We start from the raw sequence: 14,620 nt of genomic DNA on the forward strand, positions 1-14,620 counted from the left end.
AAGGCCTTGTCACAGCCAACACTCCCCTCACTGGATGACGGCTGTGCTTCCAGAGCAGATCAACCCGAGGTGAGGAACTCCCGGCACTGCAGGCACTCCTCAGCACGGGCAAGGCCCCAGCCGAGCCCAGCCCCACTCCTGCCGTGCCTGAGACCCCAGGAGAGAAAGCACAACTTTTTTTTTTTTTACTCTGGATGCATTAACTCTTCCCACGTTGCCTTCTGGACCAGGTTCTGCAGAAAGTACCCCGGCGTGGCTCTGCGTTGGGTATTACGCTGTTTGCAGCTGAAGGGTGTTCCCTGCGGCTGCTCCCGTCCCGTCTGGGCGGCGGTTTCCCCGCTCCCCTCACGCAGAGGAGAGGTTTCTGTCTGTGGAACAGCTGCGGCAACCGAACCGCTCGGCTTCCCTCGCCCTGCTGGCGGCAGCGGCACTTCCCCTCGCTCTCGGGCGGCCTCACGGACACGGGCTGCGCGGAGCCACAGCACCGCCTGCTGCCCGCCCGCAGCCCTGAGCCTGCCGTTTCGATATCGGTGGCGGATAGGCAGTAAGAATTGCGGGCTTTTTTTTTTTTTTTCTTTTCTTTCTTTCCTTTTTTTTTTTTTTTTTGTAAACAAGAGTCATCACACACACCCAAAGCCCCCAGGTCCGTCTCTCCTCGAGCACCTTGCAGCAATCTCATGTGCCGCGACTGCTGGCAGGAGCGGGCCTCTTCCTCAGCCCTTCCTGCCCCGCCCATGCTGTAGGTAAGGCCAGCTCTCCTTTATAATAAAATTTGTTCTCCCTTATTTTCTTGTCTCACAGATATTTCAGTTTATTTCAGCCTTAAACTTTTAGGTCTCACACTTTTNTTTTTTTTTTTTTTTTTTTTTTTTTTCTGTAGAAGGCCTTGTGCCTAACAGTTTTGTGATGAAATAAAATCTTTGATTGTTTAGGGATGGGACTACAGCATCAGCAGGAGCTGGCTGAACTGAGAGGACAGAATCAATTGTGCTTCCTCTCCTATGGTCCCAGCCACAAATGCACAGTCTACTAAGGCAGCTTGGGTGCAGTGGGACCTTGGCTCCTCCAAGACCTGGACCACACAATGGAGGGAGTTGCTGAGATAGCATTGCCATGGCTTGTGAAAGTCAAACAGCACCTTGGGCCTCCCTCCCTCTTCTTACACGCCTGGCCTTGGCTTCTGTACAACCACGCCGGGTTCAGACTCTTCCCTCCAGGTTTGTAGTCTCATCATTGATAGCTTAGACTTGGTCCATGACAGTCCAGACTTGCAACTTCTGGGACTGCCATCTGCATAGTCATGGATATTAAAACCCAAGTTTGCATAAGCCTATATATAAATGGCAGTCTTTTCAGGCTTTGCAACCAAGTTCATGTTTTTGTATTTCCCCTAACCTCCACCTTTTCTTCCCTACCAGAGTAAAAACTGTTTTAAACACTCCTCCAAAGAATTCCTGAGCATGCTGGAAAAAGCTGGAAGAGTTATTTAGCATGGGCACTACAGCATATTTTTTTCTTGATCTCACTGTTGGAAGCTACTGAGCCCTTTGTCTTTAATTAATACAAAATAAATCTGAGGCGGATATTTGGCATGAGAGAGTTTATTTTTCAAATGCAGTGATTAACAAAGTTATAAGCCATGAAGAAAATGGTCTTACAAAGTAATGGAAAATAGGAAATACTTGTAAAGAGCAATTCTGTTGACCTTTGCATATGATATGTATCATCAAATACAGTTCCACACCGCAGAGTTAAGGATGTTATCAAATACCTGCATTTATTAATGAGCTATTGCTGATAAAAATACAATTTTATAACAAACAGACAATGACGTAATAGCAATAAAAGCTAACAAAGCCCGGTTGTTAAGAGTCGTGGCATTCAAATTCCATCACATTTTCTAAATATTATGTTTTTGTTTTCTAAATATTATGTTCTATAATTCATTTATACATATATGTAATTTATGTGAAAATGCAGCCCTTATTGTTTTAATTATAGACTTTGTATGTTGTATGCCAGGAGACCAGCAATGGAAAAACCAAGGTAAAAAGACACTCTCTGTATATTTGGGCCATTTTTCAGTAGGCATGAAAGAGCAGGCTGCACTGGTATCCTAAAGGGTTCATTGCTGCCAAAGTTTACATAGATAACTGTACCCTCCGCTCTCCCATCTAAAGGAAGCAAAAGGTCATGAACAGCCTTTTCCTTCCAGATATTTCCACTCTGCCAGAGGGAATTTAGTTTTTGCTCTGGAAGTGAGCTAAAAAGCTGGTCTATCTTCCTTTTGTGAACAAATCTGTTCAGACCACTGCCTTTTGCAAGATAGAAATGAGCCAGAGGTTGCTTGGAATGATGCACAGTTCCATAGAGCTCTTTGAAAGATTCCCTTAGGCGTATAAGATAGTAGTCCATCTTCCTGGAATCTTCATTTAGTTGTTTTCTATTTTCAGGCCAGAACAACAAGGAGGCAAGAAAGAAAGGCTCCACACAGTATGAATTTGCTTCTACTCTGTCTAGGATACTTAGAAGTTGACTTCTCAGCTTCTTAAAATGATGTAACTCAGTGGATTTAGGATTAATGCAGCTCAGAACAACATTTGCCAAAATAAAATTCTGTTTTTCTTTTAGTGTTGCTTGTGAATTCTCATCACACAAAAATGAATATGCATATACTATGTTTTCTAGTTCTCTGTCATCATTTCTGTGATTTTTGTAAAGGTATGCCAAAAGTCCAGAAAACAAGTCTGCTTTGGAAGCCTCCACAGTCTTTCTGAATGCTTCTATTTTCTGAGTCAAGGGCAACTCTAGGAATGATTGACTTCTCAGTTGGTCAATATTCCAATCACAAAATATTTTTGTGTATTTGCTAAAGCATTCTTGAACCTTCTTGTATATATTTGCTTCTGCAATTTCTTTTTCATTCATTTGTGTTTTGAAAAACACAAAGTAGTCTTCAAAAAAATCAAATGCCCTTTTCAACTGTGATTGCAAATTATTTATAAAGCTGGAATAACGTTTAAGTGCTGCAAACACTTTGCTCTCTATGTTTAAACCACAAATTTCTGATAGATGCTTTATCATGTTTTCTCTACACTGCAAGACTTGTTTGCTGATAAAAGGAACACACATAAGGACATCAATAATATAAAGACCAGTTTCTATCTCTCCCAGATAACCAGAAGTATTGTAAGTTTGAAACTTTCTTTTAAGTTTTTGATGCTGCAAATGTTCATTGTCTTCATTCTCAGCTTGCTGCTGAGATGTTCTGAAAGCTTGTGAAGCATTTTGAGCAAGATCTAGCAAATGTTCCAGTTTCTCAGCTGTTAAGATTGCACTCTTCACTTTGTGGTCTACCCAGTATCTTAGCTGACTTTTAAAGACTCGACCTAGTGTATCTGATATGTATGAATTGTGTGGTGCTCGCTGTTTGGCCTCTTTTGCCCAGAGTAATGCTACGTCAAAATTATTTTCTTTGATGTAAAAGTATCTTGCTAAGACTTGGCAAATGAGAGCATTTTTCTTAAATCTAGTGGAAGCTCGTTTTAACACATTTTCCACATTAGCAGACTTCTCTTCTCTTTGAATGGCTTCAATTAAAGGGGAAAATAATGTGTCTAACTCATCACCATGTTCTTTGCGCTGCCTAGTTATCAGCAAGGTTTGTATATCACGAATAAGTTTGTCTTTCTTTAATGAAGTCTCATAAAATAAATCCTCATTCAATAACTGCAATATAATTTCACTTTTAAACAAGCCATAGGTTAGCTTAAATTCTGTTAGGCAAGCCGATGCAATCAATGGGTGAACAATACGTAGACCTCGGTATCTTGTGTATTCCTGTATCTGAACATATATTAGAATATTGGAACAAATTCCCATTTTTTCTATCAGTTTGTCTTTGTTGCCAATCTCTCGAGAATTAATTCCCAAGAATTCCTCACACAGTGATATTGAAAGTGTAGATGTTCTTACATAAGAGTTTAACAGTGTTAGATAGTAAACAAGTTGTACTGGTTTAGAGTCTACATCCAAATTATGCAAGGTTTTTTTTACCACTTTTTCTATGTACTTTGGATCAAAGTTTTTCTTCATAATCATAAATGAATAGAAATTGTCAGGATTTTGATACATCTTTTCAATATCTTTTAGTTTCTGATCAAAGGCTCTCTGCTCTTTTTCAGAAAGAATCTGTTTCAAAGAAATGCTATTGAAGGAGTTGATTGTGGAACTTTCATCAGGATTCTGAGATCTCATACAATTTAGAATGATCACTAAAGGATTTACATATGGAATGCATTTTTCTGTTATAGCTTCCTCAATTTCTTTCTGCAGAAGATAGACATTTTCTTGATCTTCAAAATCATCCACAAGAAGTAACACTGGTAAATAGCCACTGTTGTTGTTTGCTCCATAGGTGACTAAAGTTGTCAACTGTGTTCCGAAGTCACCAGTTTTGTTTTTCAGAACAGCACATCTGAATTGCTTTCGGAGATTCCAGAGGATATGCATAGCTAATGTTGTCCCACCACAGCCAGGATGGTGGTAAAGGTTGACAATTTGTACAGGTGACTGATTAGCACTGTTAGATAAAGACACAATTAGGTTTTCAAGGTTTTCATAACGGTCCCTTTTGATAAAAACTGATGTATAATTTTCAGAAGAAAAATAAAAGTTCCACCATGACACTTTACCACCTCGATAAAAATCTTTTTCCCTCTCTTCCATGAATTTTTTAAATTTTTCTTCATCCTTCTCTATCTCTGTGTCCTTGCATTCATTTTCACACAGGATTTCCAATGCTTCTACAAAATCTTCTTCCTTCTTTAGGAGAGTTGTGGAACCACCAACAGAGGGCAGAAGTCTTTTGGAAGACTTTGTCATTGATTTTGCTCTTGTGATGGTACCATTTACCATCTCCAAGGTTAAATTAGAAATACATTTGTTTGAAAGTTCTTCCTCTTTAATGCCTCTAGCATGAAGAAGATCTTTCCATCGTTGGTACGTACCTGTACCAATGCAAATGCAGACTGTGTCTTCTAGTCCCTTTAATTCTTGGTAAAATGTAACAAACGTCTCAGTAAAGGGATCCAGTGGATTTTCCACTCGGGAAAGCAAAAGAAACACTATTAAAAACTTTCCACTCTGCTTTACGTCTTTATGTGAAAGAAACGAAACCATTTTTCTGACTTCAGCAGCCCTATCTCGTTGCCACAAAGTGGGATCTAATGGTAGTTCTTTATTGCCTTTTGAGTCTGATCCACCATTGCAGAAAATCCAGTTGGTCTCCTGATGCAGATTCAGCTTTTCAGCTTGTTCAGCAACTGAACCCACCTTGTTCTCGTAATGATATGGGAAGTGAATTTTGGCATTTAGATTTTTTTGACAAGTTTTAAGTACACCATTCATTTCTGATTCAAAATCAAAGTCAAGGACAGCAAACCATTTTATTTCCTGTAAAAAGTCTAAGTGTGAAGTTTGACTTGGAAGGCATTTGTTTGTTACCAAAATGTAGTAGTCATAATAAGAGTCATCTAGCATGTCTCTGTTGCCAGTGAGCAGACTAACTAGCTTTAATCCTTCAAGTGTTGTCTTCTTTTGCTTTAAGTTATATTCTTCTTCTGCTCTTTTACGAGAGTCTGCTAATGATGTCAAAGTAGATGTAAATGGTTTAAATTTGTTTGTACATTGAATATTTTTAGAACTAGCTCCATCCCGGATGAAGACAGCTTTGCTCCAACTCTTGCTCTTAAAATCATACATGTTAGTAGAGAAGTATTTTGTACCACATATGGAGTATTGGGGAACCACATCTATTTCAATGACAAACATATCTGATGGAGTTCCATTTGGTAATAATACTTCCACAAATCTAGGTTCTCTAATGCAAGCTTTTGCAATTCCAATGTATTCCCTAACAAAGTACTTTTCAATGTATATATTAAAATGGTCAATGTAGGCTTCTTTCTTGGTAACTTTTATTCCTTCAATTTCCCCATGTGGATTGTCACGCACTCCAAAATGAATAGTGCCATTTGTGCGAGAGTTCATGCAGGCTGAAGCAAACCTAAAGACTTCATTGCTGAATTTCATCTTAATATCCTTTTCTAGCGCATTCTCTGTGTTGGTAAGTAATTTGAATTCATGTGCTGGATCAATGAGATTGAGTGGCCCTGTTTCAGGAACATTAAGAATACTATGCTGCGTATATCGAGTACCGTCACTGAAATTATCAAAAGGATGTGGCATACACATGTTTCTGGTTGGGTGCTGGCTGCTTGACAGTGACTGCTCTGATACATTCTCATCACCTGTCTTTACTGCTCTTTTGTTCTCTATAGGCTCCATTTCAGAATCCTGCAATATACTGGAATTAAATGACTCATATTTCTTGCACTCTTTCTTTGCAGTTTTTTCATCCTCATTTCCATCAAGACACTGTTCACTGCCTTCTTGTCCCATAGCCTGGTTTGAACTTTCAGTGAGCATGCCATGCTTTTTCAGGAAATGAATGATTTGAACAGCAGGCCCATGAGGTATGTTCATATCCACAAGATCTGCTTTAGTCAACAGTTTCAAAGTAGAACCAGTTACATCTTGGCTATACAAGATTTGTGCATATTTCTGGTCAATATTAACATGTTCAATTAAGAATTGTTTGACTTCTTCTTTTGTCCACTTTTCTGTATGTTGATGTAATATCTCTTTTTTCTCAGTGTTTGCATTTTCCATTCTTTAAGGAAAAAAAATCACAATGTTACTAATATTGATTTATAATAGCCTATTAACTCACATTTCCTTGCTGCTGTCCACCATTAGTTTATTCATTTGTGTAATATGCCACATGGAATGTAACAGTTCAGTTAGGGGACATCAGGGGAATGTGAAGTCAGATCATATATAAGGCATTAACTGCTTCTAAGAGACATACTTCTTTTTCTTATGGAACAGTTTTATTTGAATCCTCCTTTCAAACTACTTCCATAGCTGACGCTACATAAAAAATTGTGGCTGATATCTATTTGTCATCATTTGAACCCCAATTTGCAGTCATTTAGTCCATTTGATATGAAACACACTCACAACTGGCTATCATAAAGCTTGCAGTTTGGTGGAGAAGCAAAATCAAATGCACTAAGAGACTCAACCTTTTTTCATCCTTAGATGTGGTTAGGTACTTGATTTGTCTGAATAACATTGCAAAGAAACAGTAAGGTTCTGCTGTGATTATTCAACTCTTGCTACTGCAAATGAAAGAAAGATCTTTTCCGTATTACCTTTTCAGTACATTTTGCATTCAGTAAGATTTCTCAAACAAAATCAAGCAGATCAGCAGCATTTGCAGAGATGAGTGACAAGTAGAAGAGCACCTTACAATCCTTTTGGACTTGGTAAAAGTGGACTTTTTGCATAAACTTTGAAGAAGGACAGGGCAGGCAAGGCAAGGGAAGGCAAGGGAAGGTTTTTCCTGAAAAGTGTCCAATTTTACTTTATACTCTCAATTATAGAATTATATATATATATTTTTCTGAAATATTTACTTTTTTATGGAATTACACTCAATTACAATCATTGCAGTAGTGGTAATATTCCACTCCATGTACTTTTCTTGTTGGTAGTGGATTGTTCTTGAGACAAAATAATTTGTTAGATATTTTTCCACTGAATAAATTTTGTTTTCTGTTATCCTAGCAGCATGTGTTCTTCAATCTATTATATGATTTCCTAAATTGTATACTTTAATAAGAAGCAGTAGTAAAGGTTTATTACAGCTCATGCTGGAATACTGCTGTCTTCATAGCTTTGATCTCCTGATTTAACTAATGAACTGTCAGGGCAGAAGGAAAAGAAGGGAACAGGCTGGGGAAACTTGCAGTTGTCTTTGCTCTTAAGGGGCCCTCCCCTTTGCTCACAGGAAAAGAAGGAAAACTAGTTTCTAGTTCTTCAAAATGACATTGAATTTAGGGGTGCAGACGAAGATGAACTTTGTATGTCAGAATGAAACTCGCTATCATACACAGTAGTAGCTCCACCCAGAGTGTCTGAAAGCTGAGAAAGGAAAGTGAAACCAAAGTACTTCTCCGACTCGGAGACTGTATTCAACCCAGCAGTGTTGTGTCCAGCCATTGGTCCTTTACAATTGTAAAAATATGATTTTAGATTCCACCAAACTTAAACTTTGTAATGGAGGCACAATGTACTCCTAACAGAATCAAATAGGTTTATGTCCTTCTAAACAGTTACTCTGTGTCTTAGAGTTCGGAATACCCCCTAATGAGAGAAAGTTCTAGAATGGGGTACCTTCATTTCCTAGTTTTGATGCAGTGTTTCTAGATTTCATGTTACTGGCTACTTAATGATTCTGACTCACTGAAATATTTTAAAGACACACTTTTCCAACACAGTGTCACGCTACCATATTATTGCTGCAGAATTCTTTCTTTGAGGACATTTTCCTTGGGATTAATTCAGTGCAATCTCCTAACAGCTAGCTTTCATGTGCAATAATTTATCAGAAGATTTGGAAGAATTCATTTTAGTAGATTATAGAGCATTTAATGTATAAAACAAATGCCTCAGAAACATGACATGGTATCAGACTAAGCCATCAGTTCTTCAGAAGATATTCCAGTATGTGTGTACTTACTGTAACGGTTCTCTTCTGCAGTTTTCTTTCTATAGTTGTCCAGTAAGTGTGTTTTGCTCAAGCAGGAAAGCACATCTAAAATTTGTCTGAATTGCTCTTCTAAGCTAAAGAACAAAAATAAAAACAAAACAAAAAATTTAACATCAGTTTATAAACTTCCAACAGAATTCTGAGGTCAGAAATAGTAGGAAGGAAAGAGCATAGGTCAATTTTTTCGGTGCAAAAACACATCTCTGGAGAAGAGAGATAACAGTACTGGCTGCAGAATATTTATTATTCCTTACCTTTTCCTTACATGCTTCTAGTTTACCCTTCCATAGCTATGTCTAAGATGCTACAGACTGGGCAAGTTAGAAGCTGGGCGTTGCAGAGAAGCAGAAGGAAATAGGTGCAGGGTGTCTGGGAGGTTCTACTTATCTCCTCCCCTTTTGCTTTCTCTTTTACAAAGCAGGATTGCTTCTCCGTTCCTTCTGTTTTGGGAAAGCACTGTGGCTCCCTTTGGAATTAAAGAATTCTGATCTAGGATGCCTTTATTAAAACACTTATACAGTACTGTCAAGCTATTTTCTAGAAACCTGTGAAATTACAAGACATTGAGTAATTTATTGATAATAAAAAGCTAATACATATATTTACAGTCTTAAACCAGTAGAAAACTGGGAAGAGGGGAAAAGAAGGGAAATAATATAGGAAGCGATTATGGGAAATGTGAATATTCTACCTTACAGATGCTTCTGAAGAATCAGTCTTACCGAGTCGCTCCTTGTCTTGGTTGCTTGATTTCCTACAATGCAAATATGCTAGTTTATTCCTGGTCTCCTTCTGTGGAGCAAGAGACTAGTTTAATGTGATCTATAGCCAGGGTATAGTTCCGTTGATACTTGACTCTTAAGCAGTGTGCTCACATTGTGCTGTACTGATCCCCAACCATCAGAAAATTGCTTCGATTTTTTTTTGCAGTCAGATTTGCTTCCACACAACTAGCTTTATAACAGAGTCCATTTGAGTTGTAACTTTTTTAAAAAAATTGTGGAGACGACACTGTTTTTCAGTTCTACTGTTTTGTCTTTACAAAACATTCCTTGATACGCATCAAATTTGGCAGCATGTTTCTGCTTGTAATATCTTTTCAAACTGTAATCTTCGAAAGCTGACATGACTTCCTTGCAAATTAAGCATAGTGCCACATTATTTGTCTTGATAAAAAAAGTCCTCCTCTGTCCATTTTTTTGTTGAACACTCCTCTTTCAGCCACAGTTTTTCTTTTTTGGGATTCTGTTTTCTTCTGAGAGGCCAATAGGTAAGTTGAAATATTATCGTAGGTAATCACTGTGTTTTACTTGCCAAGCAGTGTAACATGTAACACACATGTGGCAGGCGCAAGAGATGAAGTTAGCACTGCCCTCCACCTTTCCCATGTCTTGGTTTCAGCCAAGACAGTGGATAGTTTGGTTGTTGCTGTGAGATGGATGAGTGCCTGGGGCTGCCATGATGACAGGGGGCAGGGGATGGCTGCAGGTTGGGCTGCTTGTGGTCCATGGGCTGTGGGTTGGATGTGCCTGGTATTGACCATCTCCTCATAGTTCTTGGTTTATCAGCCAGCAGAATTGATGTTTGGAGTGGCACTCATCCCACCCTCACTCAGTTGTGTACTCTACCTATGCTGGCAAGCAGGTGAGAAGTGGTAATAATCTGTGTGCTTGAGCTCTATAGTATTTTTGTGAAGATACTCACTGCTATGCCTGCAGCTTGTGCAAACTTGGCTGAATTAGCCAGCTTCAGTGCTGGTAGCAGTACAGACAGGCAGCAAGGACCCTTGAGGCCTGGACCCCAGCATAGGTTCTCAGGCTGCCCTGAGGTGTGTGGCCAGCGCTGAACAGCAGGGCCTGGTATGCCTGGGGATCAGAGGAGGAAGGCAGGCTACCAGGTGTGTTGAGAACAAACCTGCCGAACCCTTAGAGCTAGGATCCCAGCTATTCAATCTATTAGAACTAGACAGCTTTCTCCACTCTTTCTGTGTAGTGTCCATTTTCCTATGCCCTATTTATTGTTATTTAACTTGAGTTTTCTGAGTAGGTTCTTCCTTTTCCTCCTCTTATTGAAGATGGAGAAAAAATAATCACAGTCTCTTTTTTTCTGTTGAATATTTTCTACATACTGGAAGACTTATTTTTATTGGTATCTTTTCCCACCAAAATGAAACAATTCTTAGCCTTCCCTGTCTGATCAAATTTTCTAAACCAAATGATTTAGAATTCTCATTTCTATTGTTTCTCAAAGGCTTACCTCATTTTTGCTGTATATTTCAGGCACACTTGAAAAGAATGTCAAATGGAATCTAGTTTTCTAGATGTCCTGGCTTGATGTTTAGAATAGTGACCTACAATAAGTGAATACACTTGTAATGTTGGATATTTCTATATGAAACATGGATGGGACCAAGCATAACAGGCTTAAGGGACTTGGAAAGTGCTTCAAAGACAGATTTAGAATTGAATATGGCTTGAAAAATATCAAAAGTCAACAAGGTGAAGTTGAAGAGGAAAGTGTATTTGTAAGGAAAATATGCGAATGACTCCCAGCAGTTTTTTTGTTTTCTCAGGTGAGCTTTTGTGTCACCTTAGCAAAACAACCTTACTCATTTCCTATTAAGAGGGAAAACGATATTGAAGGTAATTTTTAGAACTGCAGGAAATATAATGAATATATAGTGATCAAAATCTGTGTTGCCATGACAAAATACATTTCTAAACGTGCTTTTATTTTTGGTCAGGGTGTGCTGTTGCATGAGGTGTGCTGGTTTAGAAGGCCTACCCTAGTACCTTTACATTAAAGTCTGTCTGATCTTTCAGACCCCCTGGGACCAACAGCTTTGTCCCTTGCCCTGGAACGCAGAGCATAGCCTGGAGAGATGTATGTGTGTTATCTTTTTAGGTGGAGCAAGATTTCCATCAACACGCGGGTGTTTGCATTGCATGTGTAACTGAACCCTGATGTAAACTTTGTCTTGAACGGGATCCTTAGATGTTTAATCTTTTGTTTGTCTTCTAGGCTCCTTCTCTATTGTTTATATACCACAGATTCTAATGAATTTTTTTTCTTCCTAATTCTCTTATGACAAGTACAGGAAATGTTCCCCGTTCCATCCCAAGGGTGCAACAGTTGTGTTCCTTATGATGTGATACCCTTGTATCAGTCTGTGAAGTGTTCAGAAACCTTTGCTGCAGTTCTGTTCTCTTTAGAAAAGCCTTACAGCCCCACACAAAGGCAACGAGGGAGGAGGGCTTCTACTCTGTAGGAGATGGGCTCCTTGCATATCCTCAGGAGACTTACTGAGAACAAGTTGTTGAGCAAACATTCCTGCACAGCCTTTCACGGACTTAAAATTTTCAGCCTACAATGAAAATTGTAGTCTGCACTTTGATGTTTTTAATGGATGTATATGAACAGCATTCTGCATTTTTTTTTTCATTTTTAAATAGAGAATTCAAGGACATTCTAATACAGTAACATTATAAAAAAAGTTGGGTTGCTGCAAAAATATTCTCATCACAGCAATTTAGTTACATAGGAAGTAGTTGTTGTAAGTTAGGAAACCTCTTTTAGGAGGCAGGAGAGAGGAATGAGTCCCCACTTACACACTGTATTACCTCAAATGCAATGTCACCTGGGACATGCCCAATTTGCATGTCTGTCAGAAAAAAAGTTAGTGTTTATTGATATTATCTCCCTTCCCTCTCTCCTGCTCTCTGTCCCAAGCAGAGTTACCCAGAACCTCCTGCCATCTCCTGTGGGGAACCATTGCCATCTAGCTCCCAGAAAGCTGTATGATACAGATGTATCTATAGCAGCGTAGTGACAGATTTCCAAAAGAATCATGCTGAAGAAAGGACAGAGAAAATATGATAGCCTTTCATTGCAGTAAGTCAGAAAAGAAGAAAAAAAAGCTACTGAAAATAAATTTTAAAAAGTGCTTTTTTTTACCCACTATTACAAAGCAATGGCATCTTTCCTATTCAGCATTCAGGTGATAATTACTAACCTTGCCTTGGTTGAAGCATTGGAAGCACATACACAGTACTGTGCTTGCATTTTGTCTTCATATTAGCATAGCTGAACAAATGAGTCCTCTGTTTGTGTGAAGGGAGCAGTTAATGAAAGTATGCAGACTATTAACATCAGCATGAAGTCGTTTTGTTATAACTGTTAGTGTCATTTTTGCTGAGAACTACCTCTGCTTCCTGCCATCTCCCTCCCCATGCTCACGGAGTCACAGCACAGTTGAGGCTGGAGGGCACATATGCTTGGAGCCTGTTAGAGTAGAGACAGTGTCCAGTTGAATTTAAAACATCTCCAAGGATGGAGAAGCATGGATGGAATTTAAAATATCTCCATAGCCTTCCTTGGCAGCTGGTTTGGGTGTGCCCACCTTGACCTGTCACTGGGCACCACAGATAAGTGCCTGCTCTGGCTGCTCCTGTACTCTCCTTCCAGTTATGACGCTTCCTCACCTCTGAGCTCAAGCCCATCACCCTACTTCTGCAAAGAAAGCCATTCCTCATTCTCATCAGTGGACAAACAAAATGGCAAAACCCCCACAAAAAGAACGAAGAAAAAAAATATGACAGAGATTTATAGTTTTTTTCCACATGTCAAGTTTTGAACAGATCGCATTCACATAATCCTCACCTCATGTTTGAACTGCCCAGTGTGTACTTCATCCAGCCGAACAGACAAACTCTCCGTTGGCTTTGGTAATATTTGGAATAGATCTTACAGCAATAAATAGAATTTTAGCAATCTCTTTTGTGTGTGATAGTACCAATAAGAAAACATCTGGAATCCAGTCTGAAAAGGCTTTTTTTTTTCAGAGTCCATTTTTTACCATCACTTATTATTTTTATACCTCCACCAAAGGGATCTCTCCACCACTATATTGACCTTGTACATTTTTCAAAGAATGGTAAAGAATTAGCACCATTTGAGCAGGGTTTTAAACCACCAGCATGCTTTTGTTTAACAGCCAGGAATATACAAAACACAGTGAAACAAAAAGAGATGAGAACAAAATAAAATAAGCAGAAGACAACTTGCCTGTGTTTACTCTTTCACTCAGAGATAACATACTTCTATTTGCAGAGCTACTTTTGCTGTTATAGCTAGAATAATTATTTAAGCCAAACACATTTTTTTCTTTTTTAGAGCAGAACAAGTCTCCCTACTATTTTGTTTTTATTTTTGCCAGCAAACATTTCTTGTTTGTGGGGAATGGGAACTTGGCTGTGCACGCCCCACATTTTTACACAGAGGCTGTCGCAACAGGTGCGTTTTTGTTCCTTCTTTATAAACCCAGTGATGTTTATCCTTGCCAGTGAAAATGTGTATCCGTACATGTACCCACAGAATTCAATTGTTTAGATTGTTTTTCTAAAACATTGTACAGGTACTTTGCAGAAGTATGAAAGACAGTTAGGGTGCACTTTTATGTTAGGTTACTGAAGCCATCTCACACTAATGGTGGATTAACTTAAAATGGCTTGCTAATCTCTCGTCGAAAGACATCAGCACAGGTTCTGAAATCAAATGTTCAGTGGATTTAGGCGAGAGTCAACTGTGCCTGAAGTCAGATTATGATAATAAAGAATGGAACTGATATTGACCTGATTTATTTTTGTTTGTCAAGAAAATACTCGGAACAATGTACTCTATAGGCAGTTTTAAACACGGAGTCTACAGAGATGGAGTTATTTCTTTAAAACCATCACCTTTTTTTTTGTTTTTGTTTTTTTCCCTTTGGACCTGCAGTGACATGAAATGTGGTAGGACAGAATGGTAATGAGCACTGCAAACATCTCTGTGCTCACTTTAGAGCAATTAAAATACGCTGTCCTCTCCAGTGAGGAGCAGAGAAGAGGGTGAAATTCAGAGTTTGCACATGCTACAGGTCTGCCCCACTTTCAAATATGCAGTTAA

At 38.9% G+C, this 14,620-nt stretch overlaps 1 protein-coding gene across 1 annotated transcript; it reads right to left on the reverse strand.

The window, feature by feature from the left end:
* Positions 1,586-9,060, reverse strand: LOC110394379 (sterile alpha motif domain-containing protein 9-like). The gene is made up of 3 exons (XM_021388191.1): positions 8,932-9,060; positions 8,648-8,751; positions 1,586-6,733 (listed from the first exon to the last, which is right to left on the reverse strand). The coding sequence occupies exon 3, from the start codon at positions 6,730-6,732 to the stop codon at positions 1,996-1,998; it is 4,737 nt and encodes a 1,578-aa protein (XP_021243866.1). The 5' UTR covers position 6,733; positions 8,648-8,751; positions 8,932-9,060; the 3' UTR covers positions 1,586-1,995.

This window comes from Numida meleagris, chromosome 2 (genome assembly GCF_002078875.1).
Source record: "Numida meleagris isolate 19003 breed g44 Domestic line chromosome 2, NumMel1.0, whole genome shotgun sequence".
In the NCBI taxonomy this organism is placed as follows: Eukaryota; Metazoa; Chordata; class Aves; order Galliformes; family Numididae; genus Numida; species Numida meleagris.

Excerpts from the sequence above, each read along its gene's own strand:
- LOC110394379 (XM_021388191.1), bottom strand. The coding sequence starts at position 6,732 with ATGGAAAATGCAAACACTGAGAAAAAAGAGATATTACATCAACATACA.